We start from the raw sequence: 21,561 nt of genomic DNA, 5'->3' as shown, positions 1-21,561 counted from the left end.
GCCTCACCACAGAAAATGAAAGTCACCAGTGGTGTCCCACAGGGTTCAGTGTTGGGAACCCTCCTTATAGGTTCATAGGTGTTTACTAGGTTAACAATTACAAGGGCCTTTTTAAACCTAGCCATACATCCCAAATCTGTGACAAATTCTGACAAATTCTGAAAACTTTGATAGTGTAAGCATGGGCCTGGGAGATGAACCATTTACAGGTTACCTGTGTCCATTAGAGACATACGTGCCAAACCAGGGATGAATTTCTGGTTTCTCATCCAATTGTCAAAATTGCACTTGAATTGGGTTAGGGAGGAACTCTGCTTCACATAGATGGGGAGCCTGTTCCGTAGACGTAGCAGTCTCTGGGATACATACCTATCTTTCCAGCAGGTCCTATTTATATCACAGGCAAGGTTTAAGTCTTTAGAACTGGTAATTCTGGTGCTGTTTGTTTTTTGAATATGCAGGAGGTCTGCATCAGAGTGGGGTCTGACAATGCCTTGTACGCCAGGCATAGATCACCCCTCAAAAGCCTGTAGGCAACAGAATACATGAGACGGTCTACATAGAATATTTTACTTACAGCCCGTATTCTTTTAGTGAGGAACCTCTGTGGACATTCCAATTGTTGGATATGCCTGCTTAGGCACATACTAAAGGTGGCATTATCCTCCTGTTTGTCATTTATTTTCTCTGACCTCCAGACCATGAACAAAGACCTCTGGCTAACACATATTGCTGATGAATGCAAGACAGGTGTTAGCAACAACCAAGGATCATAGATACTTGGTGTACTAAAAATGACCACAAATTAAATACAAAACAAGCTCAGTATTGTCACATTTGGTGGTCTGCACCTTCTCCTGCATACAGCATAAATAATGCCCAGACTCAAAATGATAGTGTTCTTAGGGACCTTGAAATGTAGGGTGGTAATTCCCTCTTCCCTTGATCAGCATGTGACTACAGCAGTCAGGAACTCCTTCTACAAAGTGCAACTGATTGCTAAGGAAATAATATCCACATCTAAAGAGGTCATTGTTTTCTTGTACTCTGCATTAAGTCAACTGAGTACAACGTACCATTCATAATGTACCTCATTAGACATATCAAGCCACTACAAAGACCCTAGAGATTCCTATTGAAGATTTTCAGGGGCTTTTAACCATAACCTACGAAGACAAACTGGAAGTAGCACCCCTTTATTCAGTGTTTTACAGACTCTTAAGAGATGATCAGTGTTTTGCGCTCTGAGTCATTAGGGACTCCAGTGGTGCTGGTTCTCTTGTATGTGTACAAACTGAATTTCCCCCCTTATACCACAACAAATGATCTAAATCTTAACCAACAGTTAAGTAAGGCACAGTGGAGAGAGAGATTCATCATACTGCCCCTCCCCACCTATGAAATCAACTCTGCCTGCAAACCAAACATTGTAGCTATGAAGTATCTTCCTTCAAAAGGTATGAGGATGTTTGGATGAGCACTCAAATTCCCACTGGGCTTGAACTGTTTAGTCCTCCTTGAAAGAGGAGGTACAGTCTAGAAGTGGGTACTGACAAGGCATAAATGGAAGTTTAACTCAGTTGTCTTGTATTTACTATGATGATAACTACGCAGGACAGTCAGCTTTTCCAACAGAAATGTCAAATGACAAGGAAGGGCAGGATATCAGACTCAATGAAATAAGAAAATGCCCTAAGGAAACTTTTACAAAGTGTTAAGGATGTTAACAACTGGTCATCCACCCTCTCATGGAAAATGAAATTGGCAGAGGAATGCAGTCTGACCATGTAGGGGCTCAGCCTTAAGCAAAAAAAGGTGATCCAGATCCAGTGTTGAACATTGTTGGTGTAAAGGGACACCCTTGTCCATCAACTAGAGAGGGCATCTTCCTTTAGTTGGCTTAGGTCTTCTTGATAGAAGGCTTCTGCAAAGCTTTGAGGATGTGGTCCCTAGCAACTAATGGCAAGAAAGGCACCACATCATCAGCCTTAGTCTGTGGACGCCCAGGTAGTTCTGACCTAACGAGTGCAATAGATCAGAGACTTTATTACTGGAAGGGAACCAAAAGACTGACCAGATCTCTGGAGCAAGACTACGAACAACTACTGGCTGGGCCATAACAATGCTACAAGTACTGACCACCTTTTCTTTCTCAAAATATACCAAAAAGAAAAATACTGAATTCTGGTTCCCATGTGCCATATGCATTCGGTGATCGGTACACTGCAAAATTACCTAAAAGGGTGCAGCCTTCTTTGCATCAGATTTTAGTAAATGAGAACAAGGCTTTTCATAAGGATGTTAATAAGTATGTTAATTTGATTTATTTAGTCTGACAGTTTAACATGAGGGGTCAATGACATAATTCCACAAGTGCTTCTTCCTGTAATCTTGGGTTTGATTTCCTCATCTCCACCTGTAAGCTTGCGTTTGATTTTCTCATCACCACTTGTAACCTGTATGAGTCAGCTAGCCACTTAAGCAGATAGTACTCCCAGGCCAATCCTTTAAATAGGCATCGATGCTTAGAACATGGTTACCTACATTTGGCCGAGTCACCTGAAAAATGACTTACACTTTACTGATTATTTCTCTGTATGAAGATGTGTAACTTGAAGAAGATAAAAAAAGAATAATGTTTGCATGGGTGCAACCCTCTCTGCACTGTTATGTGTGGGGCTTCACCCCTCACAATCCCCTTACTTATAGATACCAACTTTACAGTCACACAGCGGTGGGGGAGGGGGTCTATGCACCTTTGAGAAACTGGGATGAAATAAAGTCAAAAGTAACACTGGAATGCAGGATAACCCCTAGGAGGATTATCCAGTTAAACAGAATACATACGTCCAAGTGCACGCATGAATGTACACACACACACACACACACACACACACTTGAGCTTGCTTGTCTTATAAAACTGAAGAAAACACATACATCTCCTACATAAGCTATAAAGCAATGCAGACATGACATCCATCTGGAATAAGGTACACAAAACCTGTGAAACTGTAACCAAATAAAGCAGGTCCTTTTCAAAACATTTACTACGAAACTGTTTCTAACAAGCCATACAAGACAAAAATACTATACAATCATTTTGAAAATGAAATTCTGTTTCAGTGGTAGTAGGAAATTCCACTTAACTTCCAGACTGACTATTCTACACACAAGAAATGCACTAGCTCAGGAAGTGAAATAGAGGTTTTCAGAAAGTCGGATCCCATTTCTGTGATACCTGAGGTCATCACATTAATGCAATGAATATTACATGACAACAACAAATACATTGTCTCCTACACTACTCAGTGTCAAGGCAGGAGCAATGACTACTTAAATTTCTTAAGACAAGGAATTAACATCCTACTCCCAAAATACTGCCACACATCTAAACATGCATGTTAAAACAGCAGGGGCTGGCTTTAAGTATAGTCTGCTTCTTAAACAGCCAACAAGAACATTCACGCTTACATTCCTGACAGTACCATGGGCCTAAATTTTATTTGTTCATATTTCTTCCCCTTTAACATACATCACTGCAACTAGCAGGTACTGCCACAGTTTTTTTTTTACATATTAAAATATCAAAATATGTCTAAATTAATCCAAAGTGAGAATAACCCTGAAATAAGATCCCCGAATCTCCAGTCTGATCAGAAGGAAATTCAATTAATAAACAGTTGCCTCTTTCCAAAGGTGAACTGGAAGCATCATCTACTTCAGTAACTTTTTCAGTCATAAAATAAAAAGTGCAGAAGGACGGAGTCAAATTCGGGTCTACAGGATGATACATATTGACAGCTTATTCCCTTAACCCTGTGTCCTAAGCAGTGAAATTATGTCATGTAAAACATGCAATTAAGTGAACACAGTTAAGTCCCTGCAGTGTGGAAACATCAACACCCCCCATTAACTAGAATTTTCCCACATATCCCTCGCGACTGTCCAGATTTTCAAAGAATGTCCAGAATTTTGCCTAATATTTTTGATCTATTTCTCATAAAATTGTTCTTTTCTCATATCATAGCAAAACATTGAGGAGTGAAGTCAAAAAATGACAAGATATTGAGTTTCAGACTCCATGCTAATGCACAACCTATTCTATCAACTTTCTAAATTTGTAAGAGGAATATTTAAAAATTATCCCTATTTTAATGCCTTTGTGCCCACATTAATAGGTTCATAGGTGATTGCTTTGCCGTTTTTACCAATATTTTACCCAATTTTCTATCCCTAGGGGAAAGGTAAGGCTCAGCAAGTGTGGTTTTGACAATTTTTAAAAAACGTCTCTGTCCATAAGGGACATGGGCACCACTCCAAGACTGAATTTGCGATTTCCCATCCATTGGTCCACAGAGAGCTTGAAGATGGTCAGGGAAGAGCTTTGTTTCATGTGAATAGGAAGGCGATCCCAGAAGAGGAGCAATCTCTGGGACACATCTGTCTATCCAGCATGATCTAATCATGTCAGAAATCAGGTTTAGATCTTTGAAGCAGATAACCCTTGTGCAGTTAGTTTTGCGAATATGTAACACCTCCATCAGGGCTGGGTCAGAGACTGCTTTGTAGGTCAGGCATAGATCACCCCTAAGTAATCAGCAGTAAACTGAATACAAAGATAGGCTTTTAAATCGGTCTGCATATAACATGTTGGTTATACCAAGCATTTATTTTATTTATTTATTTATTTATTTATTTATTTTTTGTGAGAAACCTCTGAGGATGCTCTAACTGTTGCAAGTGCCTGGTCACGTGCATAGCAAAGGGTGCATTGCACTCAATAATTGATCTGATGAGGGTCAAGTACAATGGTACTGTGACATCATTAGATCTGGATGCCATGTCCTTACTTATAAGCTGAGCCACACAGAAGAATTTCCACCATGGACAGATGGTGGTCGAAGCTCAGATTACTATCTGTTTTAGTACTCAGCTCTCGCACTACTGGGTCCACTCTTGTGGAAGTGCTATCAATGTTACAATTTGCAAGGGTATTTGATTTCCCAAGGGTTATTATTATGCTCTTCGCATTTAGTGTGAGGCCATGGCAATGACATCAATCATTAGTCTGTGTCAGACCTTTCTGTAGGACATCAACATTTGTTTGGGGAGTCAATGATTGCCCCCAACTTGCAATCATCAGCAAACTTGGTCAGCCAAGGGGCATCTATGTTTGCCTCAACATCTGAGAAGTATAAACCCAAACAAGAGCGGGCCCAGCACTGAGCCCTGTAGTACACCACTGGTGACTGCCCTCTTGCTGGATGTGGATTCCCTCACTCTAACATCTGTCATATCCATTAGCAATTTGGCTATCCATCTGGTGATGTAGATGTTTATGCCCAGTTTTATAGGTTAGTGGGATATTGTGTCAAATGCACTGGCCAGGTCAAGGTAAGTGGCATGCACTGTCTTACCCTCATCCACTTCCTTGGTGACCTTCTCAAAGAGTCCATCAGAATGAGCAGGCAGGACCTGCCCCCGACTAAGCTAAACTGGGTTGGGTCTAGAGTCTGAAGATTTCCTATGTTGTCATTAATCAGGTCCATGGTTATCTTTTCCAAAGACTTGTTCAGAAGACTAGTCAGACTTCTGGGCTGGTAGTTTCCTGGATCAGTTAATGGTCCTCCCTCGTGCAGAGGGATGATTACTGCTGTCCTCCGCTCTACTGGGACAAAGCCAGTCCAGGCGCTGTAGTGAAGTAGAGATATGAGTGGGTCTATTAGATCATGTTTGAAGCTATTTAATAGGCACCCTGGGTTTCTGTCAGGACCCACTGATGCAGTTTCTAGCTTCAGAGAGTGCAGTGATGACCTGTTCTTTTCTGACAACAGGCAAAGGAATAGTACAGGGTATTTCATGGGGAGTGACCAGAGGTGATGAGGGAGTGAAATCTGAGCTGAATTTATGAGGCAGCAGGTTAGCTATTTTTTCTGGCTGAGTATGGTTTTTGTCATCTGCACCCAACTCAGTACATTGCTGATGGTTTCTCTTAACATTTCTGACATAAATAAAAAACACTTTGTGGTTATCCTTTGCTTAGGAGGCTATTTTGGTCCTGTGTTTAGCTTTTGAAGACTTGACTAGTTCCCTGATTTGCCTGTTGAGACTAAAGAGGGATTTTTTTTTCTCTGTTGTGCACCCTCCCACTTACTTAGACAGGAATTGTTTCCTTCTGTTGCATAATCTATTTATGCCTGGGGTCCATGAGGGTGGCTTGTTTTTCAGGCTAGACCTGGGTTTAGTTCGATCAGGTACTGACATTTCTATGCATTATTTAAGTGGTTGTATACGGCCATTCATATATACTTCAGCATAAAACTCCATGTTTTGGGGGTTAGGGGGAGCTTTAAAATTACCTATGCTATTACTTAATAAAAGGTAATTTGCCTTAGAAAAATTCTTTAGGGTTTGAGGGGGTTCAACCATTGCATTTATTTCAAAGAAGACCAATTTATGATCCAGTCTTACCAATGAGGACATTATGCTGGGGAGGGGGTGCAACACTCCCCAAGTTTGAGAGTACTATGTCAAGGATATTTCAGCCCTTAGTGGAAGTGCAGACCAGCTGTTCCAGGGCATTTGCATTAACAAAGTCCAGGAATCTCTGAGCCTGCATGTTAATGGTCGTATATGTTTCCCATTTTATGGAGGGGTAGTTAAAATCTACCATGAGTAGTGTGTTGGTCTGAATGCTAAGTGATCCTAGTAACTTCAGGTATGCGGAGTGGTTTTCATGGCTCATGGTTGGGACCATGTAGCTAGTGATGACATGGTGGGGGATTTTGCCTCTGGACAGCTGAACATGGAGTATCTCAAGCGAGTCATCCTGCTTGACCAATCTAGAGGTGTGATTGCTTTTTATATAAATGGAAACTCCTGCTCCTTTCATTTTTTTCCTTTTCAGAGGGTGGCCTGAATGTGTGATAGGCATTGTAGCCTTGCACTGCTAGGGTGCTTTCCACAGCGTTGAACCACATTTCTGTAACTACACAAACGTCAGCATTCTCAAGGGTGTGAAGAGCTCCCAGGGAGTGCAGTTTCCTGTTAAGACACCTATCACTGAGCAGTAGTACCTTAAGCTTAATATTAGAAGAATTTGGTACATTGGTAGTTCGGTTGGTTTGGCACTACCTAAAAAAAAAGATACTTCAGGTGTGGCTAATGCCTTGGCCAGAATTTGAAAGCCTGAAGGCAACAGGTGCAGACCATCTCTGGCAAAGCAGCTTGGTCTGTCGATCAGGTCATCCTAGGCTGACAAATACAGGATCCAGTAGCTAAGCTAATTACGGAGGTCACTCATTTTCTCTTTTTGTATTGTGGTATCATTGTTGGTGAGGGTAGAATGCTGCTCAGTGCAAGGCTCATACCAGCCTGCAACACTTATTCAGGGAGATCCATCACCTCTCTCTTTATATAGTTCAGGGAGGTACGTAAAAGGCCATTCACACTCATGTGGATTATGAATGAGTCATACTGGTACTTTACCTGAGTGCCTGTGTAATCTAGTGAATCCTGGCCCCTAACAGGAAACTGAATGTAACCATCCCTTTATCCAATCTGTTGAGTGGGGTGTCTGTGTGTCTCACTGCAACACCCCTGTACTGGCCCAATTATCAAGGAGCCTCAATCCTCATCACTGGCAGCAGTGACGGACATACACAATGGGAGTATGACAAGTACACACACAGTAAAGTACAATTTCTCTTAAGAACACATGGAGACCACAGTCAGTCTGGGGCTGGTTTCTCCCTCTTTCTCCAGATCCCCAATAAGACTCCTCACTGGCACAGCTATAGGGTTGAGATCTTGGCTGAGTAGTCAAGCCAAAACCACCAGCACCCTCTCTGTCAAACCAATGCTTCATGTCCCTGCCCAAGTGGCAGACACACACACTGAGATTTGATTTATATACAAACACACACCCGGGAAAGGCTGGCACAGGTTTACTAGCTATGCCCCCTTCTGCCCAGACTATAAGGTAGTTATCACTGCCATCAACCACTTTATCAGCTACTGCAAGGTCCTTACAATGGGTGTCCAATCCTATTGTATAATGTTAGTATTATCCAAATGGCAGTTTTGACCAAGACTTGCAAGGCTATTTAGGAGTTGCCTGTACAGTGTCACCAAATACATATGCAAGTACTCTAAGAGCTTAAATATGTCTCACAAATATCAGCCACAATGATAGGTTTAACTATACTAAATAATAAAAAGAACAAGACAATCAACACAGTAACTGCAGGGTTCCAAATCACAGGAAATATTTTAAAACAACATTGCAGGACAGTCTCAAATAAATACAAAAAACATCTAAACTAATCTTTACTATATTCCTATCTATATCTAAGAGAGATACCATGCCCTAAAGCAAGGCAAATGCACATTAGTTGATGTTTTTGCTAGGTCCAAGACAAAACACAAAATCACACTTAGTGTTCATAGGTTCATGTGTTGGTACTAGGTTATCGGCTAGCTTTTCGCGCTAAATGTAGCACTTTTTATGCGCTTCATAGCTCGAACATTAGTTGCCTAGCATGAATTCTAGTGTGTTTCCATTGATTTGGTGCAGTAGACTGTAGAAGAAGACTGTGGCAAAGCTAGACAGGGGCGATAGGGGGCAGACGGTACTTCTGAGTCTCTCAACTTTAATATTTTTAATTTAAAAAAAAAGAAAACAAAAAACTGTTGAGGGTACTCTTCTTTAAAGAACAGATCCTGTAGCAACACGTTTGTACGTATGTGCATAATTTATTGCATGCATTATTCTTTTCACGTCTATACGTGCATGCATTGGTCTTCCTGTCTGCAAGCAATTTAAAACATTATGCCTCTAAAGAGTTTTACTGCTGCCAGTTCTTGCCTGTAAGGAGAGTCTGCATGATTACTGCTGCCCGATCTATCTTGCCTTTAAGGCGGGAGAGTCTGTGATTAGTTTTCTAACTGCTGCTGTTGCTGCCGCCCTTATTCTTTTGCCACCCAATATTGCTTTTAAGGAGAGAGACAGAGAGAGAGAGAGAGTCTGCCATTAGTTTTCTAAGTGCCGCCGCCCGATTTGATTCTTTTGCTGCCTGCTGCCCGATTCGTTTGGAAAGGGGGTGTGTAGATTTATTTGGAAACAGTGTGTGTGTGTGTGTGTGTGTGTGTGTGTGTGTGAGATATACAAGATATATGAACCAGAAGACAAGGAAATCAGTGTAAACTGGCCGTGGTTAAAATGACCTCTTGCGAGGTTTAGGCCTAAATGGTAAAATATTGCATTTGTTAATAATACCAAAGAAATCAGATGCACAAGTTGGTTAAGCGACAGAATCCCTTTACTCGCTCATACTAGAAAATACAATGATAAGAAATGGTTCAAAACTGTAGGGGCTCAAGGGGGGTTACTCAACATGAAGACAGCATGTGTTCCAGATATTGCAGTGGGTGCAGGAAGCTGAGAGGTGAAAATTCAAGAAAGTAAGTGCACAAGTTTATAGAGTATACAGTACAAAAAGGGAAGGCACAATCCACTTGACAATGGTACAATATGACAGTGCCTTGAGTAAGAATATGCTCTGATTTCTGAAGGGTTTTGTCTGCAGGATTAGGGATTATGTACATAGTTTTTCATGTTCTTTTAAGTTTTACTGGAAGGTTAAAACTGTTATTGCATGTTTTCAAGTTCACCACACTACTAGAACAAATAAATCCAGCAGCATGGTATACCTGTGCAAAATACTATTACAACACAGCAGGAATGCTTCAGTGGTATAACATGATTAATAATGTAGGTCAAACATTGTTGAAAAGAAATTAATTTTACTATTATATGATGATACTAAAAATATGATCTTGTAATGTTAATGGAATCACTGAAGATAAGACAAGGAAGGTACCATTATTTTTAAAAAGGGGAAGAACCAATGTTATAATGATTCAAGAAACTCATGTTAGACAGTTTGAGTGATAAGCTTTGATAGAATGTTGGCAAGGAAAGGGATACTTTGCAAATGCCTTTGAAGGCAGAAAAAAAGAGGGGTATGCACTTTACTGAGGAGGGAGTTAGATACAGAAACAGAAGATATATCAAACAGAAGATATATCAGTTGACAACCAAAGTAAGTTTGTTCTAATGGAGGATTTTGGGCAGCCAAAACGGTTACATTTAGCAATGCTTACCTACCTTCTAAAATGAGAAGAGATGATCTCAGCAGAATATTACACTCTAAGACTTAAGAAATGGAGTGATTGTCACAGGTTATGTGTAGCCTCACAAAAAATACGCCCTTTTTTAAAATGATGTAGACTATAATGATGTTACAACTCGGGCTGGATAACAGCAACTGCAGGAGTTCAAGTTTTAATTTACATTCATGTTTGTTTTACTAAATTACAAATCAAGTGAAGAATGCAACAGACCTGCGCTTTTTACTGTACTTTTGCTGTCCTACTCTATTTATTTTCACTGGGGTGTGGATATTGTGCATATTTTATCAATAGACTGTTGCGACTGCTTTGGGGGGAGGGGGCGGGGTCACAAAATCTGGCTCATTTTCATCTCTGATAGTTGACAACACAGAGTTCTTAAATCAATATCAAACATTATTGCTGGGTTAGCTTGGATGACATCGCTCTGTCACCTGACTTTAGTTCCCAGGTCAAAAAGAAACTAAGAATTTAGTTAAAAATACATATCTCTCAGAACTGTGCAGCTGCAAGGAAGTCGCAAAGCAATAAAACACTTCTTAATTTTCAAACCTAGCAACCGCTTCTCTCCAAGACAATAGAAAAAACTTCTAGCTCTAGACATCCCATCTCCTTGGTGCACTGAAACTAACTTTTATAGCACATTGTAAAGCACTTAATTTCAACTTATTTCCTTGAGGTTTTGTAAAGTTAACCTTCTATTTTCCAGCATGGTATGCTGTGGTTACAGTCTTGAAGCTCAGTACAGAACATACAGTTCTGTATAAATCACATCAATATTCACAAATGACATAGAATTATTTTCAAAATTCCAGCTAGCTGGGCTGGCAGTCTTTACCCTATGTCAGATTCACAATGGTGTCTCCTATGACGAAGATGTTTATGGTTGTATCCAGATTTCTTGCTCCAAGAGTTTGAGAAGTATGATCCCAGTTGCAAATCTGCAACTGTCCACCTCATAAAGACTATTTTTAAGCATTGCTAGTCAAGTCATCTGCTTAATATGTAACTACTGCCTATTCCAGAAATGGAGGATACATTGGGCTCGGTGCTTGTCACACAATCTACTGACACTGATGTGGCTGTACAGGTTTAGATCTCCAGAGCAGGTGCTTGTTTTACTAATGGTTCAGGGAGTTCAAACAGTGCTGAGTCATTCACAGCAAGAAGTCTGTACAATACTGAGAAGGACAGACCTTTTAATCTATCAGTGTAGCTAAGTGTACTAACACTAGGGATCTTTTTAGTAAGGATACAATGAAGTCTCTTAAGATGGTTTAGGTACATGACATGATACACACAGAAGGGGGCTTTACATTCAATGACACACCAAGTAAAAGGCATAAAAAAGACAAAGAAGGCTCACTACAGAAAATTTTGTATTTCTAACTGGAAGCAATACCACTCAAAAGAGTGAACATATTTCAGGAAAACATAGATAGATATACAAACATACAAAAGTTGAGGAAATGTGATGACTCAGGGGAAGTATACTGAAGTACTTTTCACGGATAGGGTGGTAAGGACACTAAACAACCTTCCTACAGAAACTGTGACATACAGCCCTTACATTTTAAACTGCTGCTTGCTACTCATGCAAAATCATACATAGATGATATACATGAGTATTACATGGATGCATCACCTCAGCAGCAGATGCTGCAAAGAAGAAATAAGTGAACAGCAGCTTTAGTCCCTATATTTTTATCAATGTTTTACCTTGAATGCATCATTAGGACAAATGCACAATAAATGACATGACAACAAGGATGCGTCATGTGTCAAAGGTTATCAACATTTAAGGAGCAAATGAAATTAAAGTACACAGCACACTACTGAGCAGAAGGTGATAAGAAACTACTAGCCACACAAAATAGTACACTCGAAGGCTGTAGGAAATGTACAACCTGAACTGAAAGTCCAATCAACTTCAAGATAAAAGTAAAAGTAGCAAAAGCAGCATGGATAGCCCAGCAGCTGCAGAACATCTGGATGCTATACCAAGCAGACTCAGGAAAATGACTATCAGAACCAGCTTGGGTTAGATACAGATTGGATGTAACTCACAGAGAAGCCTATAATCTTAAGGATTTGTACTAGCTAGTTAGTGAATACCAAAGATACTATTCACCCCCGCCCATACTATCCTTTAGGCTTTGTGTAAATCAAAACAGATGTGAAATGTTCAAAGACGACCTTGTCTGTTGTGGGAATGCATATGATAAAAATAGATTATGCAAGTTGCAATACAAGCTAGAAGCTCTGCTAAGTAAACTAGGCCACAGAATAAGTCATAGATGAAGCTGTAGATAGAACTTGTAAAGAGCTACCTTATGTCTCCATGGAACTTTCAAAAAATAATACAACAGAGATGTCGCTGTAGGAGAGGTCTGAACTGGAATGGACAGATGACTGTAAATACACCTTCAAGAGGTCAAAGGAATTCCTTCAGATAGCAAGGACTTTATCCACTTGAATCCTGCTTTACCAATCAAGTTTGTTCCAGAAAATTCCAAGACAGAGACTAAACCACACTATTTGCTTTAAGGCAACTGACCAAATATAAATCTGAATGTGCCCAGACAGACAGGTGACTGACAAAAGTTTAAACAATATTTACTTGGGGAAAAAAAGGAGTTTAGCAGGCAAGTTACGTCACTGTTCCATGTCTGTAGGGGACTAACATTACATTGAACATGAGGAAAAAAGAAAACGCTAATGTTAACTAACAATTGCCTCTGTCATATGACAAGCCAGAGGAACCACAAACTACAGAACCCACATATATGCTTTGCAAGTTGGCTTATGCAGTTATCCGTGACAAATGTTGTGGAGCAAAGAGAAAACAGCAGCATCTAGAAATGTATGAATAAGTCAAAAACGGAAAAGAAAGGGGCAATAATCTGATGCACCCTACCTTCACCATTACACAACAGCTCTCCATGTACTAAGGAAGTCAATTACAGGGAGTCCGTTACAAGGAAAATAACCGAAATACTTAAAACAATGTTTGCAAGAAATGGCTTGTCTAAGAAAATTTTAGTGATAATTCACACTTCAAACAAGAAGAACATAAGATGCTATATCTTAAGATTTTCTGGATTTTGTTCTTGGCTGCTTAGTTTGCCATGACCATCAACCTTATATTCCCCATTTGACCCACGTGCCCCACCACCACCACCACCACCAGCATAAGCAGACAGTATTGTACAGGATGTGTGAGTCATGAACCACAGGCTAGCACTCTTGGGAAGAGTTTTTTTTTTCTATTACTTCCTCAGTTTCCCTCCTCTTGGTGACTGAACATGTGACCCACTTGCGTGGGATTTGCAGTGCAGGTTGACTGGTGTGTCTGACTTCATGAACTTAAATCTGGCTACAGAACAAAGTGTTGCTTGCAGTACCAAATACAGATCTCTATGCTGCACGTTGTGTGCTTTCCACTATCCATCCAGCTGGGTAGGTGATAGCTGTGTTATGGACCACACCACTTCTCTCTCCCTGGGCTGGAAGAGTCACCTTCAACTATTCACTCTCAACTTGTAGGCAGTTACTCCAGTACACATGTCGCTATTTGAACCCAGGCAGAACTTTATGCTACAGAGCCAGTGTTTATCAAACATCTACAGTTAAATACCAAGCTATAAAGAATGAACTCCCTACAATACAAGACAGGCAATTTTCTGTTTATCATAAATGCAAGCAGTCACCAAAACCATACAGCAGTGTTGCTTTCAAAAATAAAAAAGAACTCAGGATTTAACAATCAAATAGGATATGCAAAACACTCTCAAAATAAAATGTCAGTACATAAAAGACAGAGCAATAAGAAAATTTACCAGTGATCAGAATGTGCTGACCAAACAGTGCAATGGCAAACAGGCTCAAAAGTGTTTCATGGAACGAGACTGTGTAATGAACTACTAATATCAAAGAAGGTATGTGAATAAAACATGTAAACCAGTCAAGAAATATTCAACAGGTAGATATTGTACTGCCAACTATAAGACCACCAAGTACAGAATGCCCAAATGATGTCCAATAGGACAGCATGAAAGCAATAACAGACCACCCCTACCCAGTGGATACACACAGTGACCACCACCACCACCACCTACTCAGTTGATATAAACAATAAAAACTACCACACTGAATGGCAGCTACCTCCAAAATCCCAAGAGTAGTAGTTATGTATAATTGGAATGGAGCAACAGAGGCATGACCAACAACAATTATTTCCAGAAAAAAATGACCTACACACTTCACAGATCGAGAAAGTTACACTGATCACACACACTCGAAGGTGATGATGGAGCAGTTTTGCATTCCACAGATGATGGAATGACCCAAGTTATCATCACCAATGATTAAAAGAGATGCTACTGACACACCGGCACCCCTACAGCCCAACAGGGTCACAGAAGTGCTATCCTGAGCACCTGAGAAATTTCTGTAAAATGTTTAATACCAGGTGGAGAACAATCTGACAGATATTTTCTGTAATGGTTACTAAGCCTGAACAGGAAATGCAGCAACTACACAAGCTGGCTGTGTGTCAGGCAAGGCCTTTCTGCTGAACTGTGCTGAAAAGACAGATGAATAAACTGTCAAGAGATACAGACCAAAATGTGGTAAATTACTTTAAAATGAGAGCAGTACAGTTCCTTGAAAGAAAGTACTACAAAGGAAAAGAAATGCATAGCATGCCATCAGCAGACACACACACACACACACACACACACACACACACAACTTTTTATAACCCTGCACCACTATAAAGTTAGCTGTAGTCTTTATACTGCCCTAATAAAACTAACATATTTTGATATCACAACATGTTGATGAAAAAAACACTCTAGCCCAAAGGTTCCTGGAATTCATAAATTCAAATGCACTGGAAGAACTAGTCACCTCTCCCACTAGGGGAGATAATATACTAGACCTGATCATCACAAACATGGGGACAAAATGCTCCACACCGGAGGTATACCCCTCACTAGTGAGATCTGACCACAAACTAATCACCCTGGATATACATATCCCACCTCCACCCCCAGCACAAAAGACCACAGTGAAAAACTTCTCAAAAGCAGACTTCACTCTTCTTAAGACTGAGATGGTATCCTTTAAGCCCACTGGGCCAGTGGATACCACATCCCACAATGCCGAATCCTTCACAAATGCTTTCTATGGACATCTCCAAGAATGCATGGATCATGCAATCCCAAATAAATCCAAGTCCTTCTCCACCAAAGGCAAGCGTCCTGTCTGGTGGACCTCAGCCATTAACAAATTGTATAACAAAAGAAGGAAGCTACTGCACAACAGAGCAAAATCCCATAAAGGGAAGACATCTCTGATCAACACTAGCAGAAAACTACGTTCTCTTATAAAAACATCCAAGGCCAACTTTGAGAGAAAAATCGCAAAGGACACTAAAGATAACCACAAAGCCTTCTTCAGCTATGTTAGAAACCTGGGCGGAAACCCTCAGATATGCTCAGAGTTAGTTCACAACAACAAAAAATACACTGAACCCACAGATATTGCCAACATTCTGGCTGACAGGTTCAGTGAAAATTTCTCCCCTCCCTCACCCCCAAAAGAAAAAATACTTGTACAAGCTGAATGTAATCTCCCTGTCATCTCAGATGTTCAAGTGAGAGCCGCCCTCAACAAAGCTAAAAACACAGCATCAATGGGACCTGACGGTATCCCAGGTTGCGTGCTACGAGAACTCCAAGAGGAGCTAAACCCGCATATAAAAATGCTATTTAACCTTAGCCTTACTACAGGATATGTACCTGAACACTGGCGTACAGCAACAGTAATCCCACTCCACAAAGGGGGTACCTCTACAGACCATGGGAACTACCGCCCCATAAGCTTAACCAGCCTAGTCTGCAAAGCTATGGAAAGAATCATCACGGAACTCATAAACAGAGACATTGGGGACCTACAAACACTTGACCCCACCCAGTTTGGCTTTGTGAAGGGCAGATCCTGCCTTTTGAACCTGGTTGACTTTTTCGAAACAGTCATTAGAGCCATTGATGAGGGCAAAGCAGTCCATACAGCCTACCTGGACTTGGCTAAGGCCTTTGACACAATACCCCACTCAGGCATCATAGATAAGCTCAACAGCTTAAACGTAAACCCTTATGTCACTAGATGGGTTGCAAACTGGCTAAAGGACAGAACCCATAAAGTTAAAATAGCTGGAGCAATGTCAGACTCAAAGCCAGTCACAAGTGGTGTCCCACAGGGATCTGTCCTGGGACCCCTCTTGTTCGGCATTTATTTCTCAGATGTTAAAGCAAACATGGGAGGGTTGTGGCTGACAAAGTTCGCAGATGACTGCAAACTAGGCGCCATAGCTGATACACCAGTGGACACATACATCCTACAAAAAGGCCTCACAGAGACGGACAACTGGTGCCGGAGTCATGGCCTTAAACTAAATGCCAAAAAATGGATAGTCATCCCCTTTGGGAAAAACAAAGTACCCACAAATTATCACAAAGACAGCAACCCACTGAGTACGGAAAAAGTAATCAGAGACCTAGGGACCCAAGTCGACAGCGACCTCTCATTTGGCACCCACGTTGCCAAAGTGGTTAGAAAAACATTCTACCTTGCACACCTTATCATGAAGGGATTCACATCCAGATCCAAGGATGTCATTGTACCCCTATACTCCTCCCACATCAGACCCATGATTGAGTATAATGCCCCATTTGGTATGTACCTCACCCGGCATTTGCAACAGCTAGAGAGACCACAAAAATACCTCACCAAGAGGATCAAGGGTCTCCAACATATGTCTTATTCTGCCAGACTAAAGAAACTCCACCTCTATTCAGTAGCATACCGCCTGCTCAGAGGTGATCTCTGCCTGATGTACAAGGCATGTCCAATCAGGAACTGATGGACATGCTCCACCTCAAAAAATCCAAATCCATCAGAACCACGAGAGCTAAAGACTTAAACCTTGGTACAAGTATGAATAGGACATGCTGGAGGGATAGATTCATAACCCTGAGGCTTCCCATGCTCTGGAACAAGATCCCAGTTCATGTTAGACAGAGCCCCTCACTGACTCTCTTCAAGAGAAATCTTGATGAGTGGATGGGAGATCGTAAGTTTACCCCAGGGGTCACATCTGTGTCACTACTAGACAGGGGCACAGTAAACTAATTCTATTATATAAGGGGACCTTCACTGGGTCACTACTAGACAGAGGCACAGTATTCTAAATCTATTCTGTGCATTTTTGTACCATTTCATGGGGTGGCGAAAGCCACATCACTATGGCTAGGCTTACAAATGCCCCAGGGCAGATAGCCCAGTACTAAACTATGAAACTATGAAAAGGAATGTTTACACACTAAAGTGGCAACTTTAAAAAAGTTAATTCAGCACAAATGTCAGCAACAGGCATTTTGCCCACATGTCCACTGCAAAACTGAGCTGCTGCTATTAAAAACTATTGTATCCTGTGGTGTACTTCAGTGATCAATCCTAACAGCTCTTTAAACAGCATCATAAGAGTATTACAAATGTGAGCAGATTACACAAGGACACATGTAGCATGTGGATGGGACAGAAATAAGAAAAAAGCTACAAATGCTAAAAAGATACTTCAAAATAAGACAAATTCATTTCAATAAAAAGAAAATTGCATACAATTACAAGATGAAGAGCTTCTAGCAGCCACAGAGAAAGAAGGAAATTCATGTATCAGGGACACTGGAATTACGGTTTCCATCACACAGCTGTAAGGCCTAAGGTTCAATCACTGCTTTTGGTTATTGTCTGTATGAAGCTTGATGCTCTTCCATGTGTTCCTTTGGGTTTTCACTGGGTACTCCAGTTACCTTCCACGCATCAAAACTGGCTAGTCTAAAACTATCTACAGAGATTACATTTACATTCTCTCTTGTAGCCTGTATCATGGCAGTATATAGAACACAAGGTTTAAAGAGATGGTGAACAATATGGCTAGGCAGACCTTCAGGAAAACCCAGGAGTGGAGGTGAGCTATGAAAAGAGGTACAGGAAGGACAGCTGAGAGGAGACAATTACACAAATAGGGAAAATTGGATATACAGATGTTTTTCTTCTGTAACACAATTATTTTAAAAAAACTGGACCACAAAGGCCCAAGGAACAAAATTTGTGTCTAATCTGGGCCTTACTTCTGTGTGCAGGGCTATTCCAATTACTACAGGTTAAAAGGAAGAACTGCAGTTTTAGACAAAGTATATTCCTGATTCAGCATTAAGTAAAAGTGAAATTGTTAATGTACAGCTATCTGATAAATAGAGTATACTATACAATGTTCTGGCCCATGAGATGTTTTTAACAGTGAATAGGCAAACAGCAGCTTGACAAACAAAATATGCTTAAAATTCAGTTCCTTATCACTTAGAAAAAGAAGTGAAAGAAAATAACATGCCTAAAAGTCAGTGCATTTTAAACATGTTAAATATATCATGCCTCAACTGTAACCCATCTAAAGAATGTCACCTCTTACACACAACTTGCATAAATACAGCTGTATTGCCACGAATGATGCTTGCATTCACAGCTATTGCCAGTAAAACAGCTCAGATATCCAAGTCACCCTGCAGTCTAAATACTAGGCACCACTGCAGTCATACCAGAGCAATGGCAGTAAACATCAGATGATCTGTAATTGGCATACCACACAACAATTAGTGCAATGCGTTGCAAGAGACTCTTGGGGCTACACCAACAGAGTTATACCAAAAGCACGGTGAGCTGATGCCAAACATTTCTTTACTCACATAACCGAGGACCTCTTCTGAAGTCAGGATTCCATTAGATCATGATTAGCTTACTAAGAAAAACATTTTTACCATTTGGGGGACTGTGAATGTACATTACTCTATTCTTTCATCAGCCGTTGCATTCTCCTACAGGCATTTTCTGACTCGTTAACTACACCAATGTGACAGAACTACAAAACTATGCTGAATATGACACAAACATAGCATGTCTGAATAAAATACATTATCCACTAATTATGACTACTCCAGATATTTTTTTTTAAGAAAGATGAATATGAAAAGTACTTGATTTTTCAAATGTAAGGAAAAAGTCAATACACAACAGTAAAGCCTATAAGTGCTATTACTTTCACCTACAAGTTATGACCAAAGATCCATAAAAATAAACTACACTACCAAATATATCCCTTTCACTGTGTATGAAATAATTTACAGCATATTTTATACTTCACTATTGAAAACATTGCTTTTCTGTTTCACAGTAGTTCAGCGTTTGTTTTGTTGTGATAAAGACTACAATAAGAATACTAAAAAATGATTGCCACATTGTGTTACATTGTAATTTGCACACCGTAGGGATAAATACAAGGTGATTCTTGGCAGGAGTAATAAACACAGATTGGGTTACCACTGGCCTCCTAGTGACAGTCACATTGTGACAACCTGTTATTAGCAGTGTGAAAATAAGATTAGGTGTGGTGACAATTCTGCAAAATATAGTAAATTCCCTGGTCTGCAATTAATACAAAAAGTGATAAACACTATCATTCAGCAGTTCCAAATGAACTGATCAGTTTGCTTTTTCAAAAACGAAATGTGTAAGCATAAAGATAATCTAAGCCACAGTTCAAAATAATGCACCATGATTTTGACAAAGGTACACATGGGCACTTGCACAATAATCATATTGCAGATAAAGGCGCCCATCCTAGCTTTTATGGAGGTGGCGAAAAGACAAGACACAAAATAAATAAAGCAGAATATAGTACTGTCACGACATAAACAGACAATATGCCACATTTGGATATCTATAATGAGGTGCATCTTGCAGACAATACTGGTAACTGCCATAGAGGATAGCCTTTCTTTGTGCCTACAACAGGCAGCCCACATGTTTGAATAAGCCCATAATAACACAAGCAGCATGCTATCCAACGGGGTACTTACCCAGCGACACGGGGTCCCATGCAAACACATTGTATGTCAGATCCACACAATATCCCACTGATGGAAACTTTAACCCGACGATCTAAGCCTTCAGAAACCTGCACAAAGCAGCAGTTCTGGTTACGCTTAGGTGGTTGAGGCAGAATTCACTTCATTATAAGGAATACATGACTGCTGGGACATCCTTTCAGCGACACCCTCGACTAACGCACAAGTATTCTCTTTCTGCTCCATATATCAGGCATTTGGCCTTAGCGCCTGTGCCACTTTTATGTTTGTTTATTTTTTATTTTATTTTGCACTGGACTCTCACATAGTGCAGAATATTAGCGAAAAAATGCAGCAGTCTCCCCTGTAGCTCCGTTGCCACCTACATCCACACACTGTATCTGTTGTTACTTCCACTTTTCATTTAACGCACCACAACCAGTTTGACAGCGGGAGGGCTCTGCCACCTTTGAATTCTGGGAGTCGTAGTTCTTCGTTGCCAATGTTGAACAGGCTAGAGGGCGCTTTTCAGGAACTTGAGTTAGGTGTCGTTTTCCTATATTTTTAATTCGCTGCCTTGCAGGTGTGCAGTAACAGATTTGACAATTTAATACACAATGTCCATCTGAACCTCTTTTTTAACTTCTCTAGTGGTACACCCTTACCATACGGTAGCAATGAGCATTTCTCACCTCTCAACTGTACAGATTTTCGCAGAATGTCCAGATTTTTGCCTCTTATTTTTGGCCTGCTGTTTCTCATAAAATTGTGGGTGGCCACAGTGGTGCAGCGGTTAGCGTTGTCGCCTCACAGCAAGAGGTTCTCCGGTTCGATTCTCGGCTGGGGTGCCTTCTGTGTGGAGTCTGCATGTCCTCCCTGTGGTTGTGTGGGATTCTTCCGGGTGCTCCGGTTTCCTCCCACATCCCAAAGACATGCTGTAGGTGGATTGGACACTCTAAATTGGCCCTAGGTGTGAGTGTGTGCATGTGCGTGCCTTCTGTGGAAGGTTGGGCGCCGGGCTGGCAACTCGACACTGTAAAACTCCACTGCCAATCATGAGCAGACAGATGATCCGCTGTGGCGACCCCTAACCGGGAAAAGCTGAAAGAAGAAGTTTCTCATAAAATTGTGGTTTTCTGGGAAATCACTGACAAATCATTGAGGGTTTAATTTAGAAAATAATGACAGATAGTTAAGTTTCAGACTTCATACCCTTCAGAAAATACATGCTAATGCAGAACCTGTACTTCTATCAACTTTCTAAGCTTTTAAGAGCAGTATTTAAAAATTTTCCCTATTTTGGGGTCTTTATCCCCCCATTATTTATGGCTTTGTCCATATTTCTTGCTCTAAGACATTGAGAAATATGTAGTACTACCCTAGTATGAAGTTGGAAACGTTT

General features: G+C 40.6%; 1 protein-coding gene across 4 annotated transcripts in view; it reads right to left on the bottom strand.

Moving 5' to 3' along the window:
* ATP11C (ATPase phospholipid transporting 11C) overlaps nucleotides 1-20,589 on the bottom strand; it is a 1,720,948-nt gene extending 1,700,359 nt beyond the window's left edge. For 3 of the 4 annotated variants that reach the window (XM_044057530.1, XM_044057531.1, XM_044057529.1), the window contains exon 1: nucleotides 20,172-20,589. In XM_044057530.1, the coding sequence (XP_043913465.1) occupies nucleotides 20,172-20,191 (20 nt within the window). In that variant the 5' untranslated portion in view covers nucleotides 20,192-20,589. The remainder of the gene's footprint in view (nucleotides 1-20,171) is intronic. The other variant, XM_044057532.1, reaches the window with a different exon arrangement.
* Nucleotides 20,590-21,561: the final 972 nt, after the last annotated feature.

Source organism: Protopterus annectens, chromosome 15.part0 (genome assembly GCF_019279795.1).
Source record: "Protopterus annectens isolate FY-2018-M chromosome 15.part0, PAN1.0, whole genome shotgun sequence".
In the NCBI taxonomy this organism is placed as follows: domain Eukaryota; kingdom Metazoa; phylum Chordata; order Ceratodontiformes; family Protopteridae; genus Protopterus; species Protopterus annectens.
The sequence above is the reverse complement of the archived record's forward strand: the minus strand, read 5'-3'. Positions and strand labels throughout refer to the sequence as shown.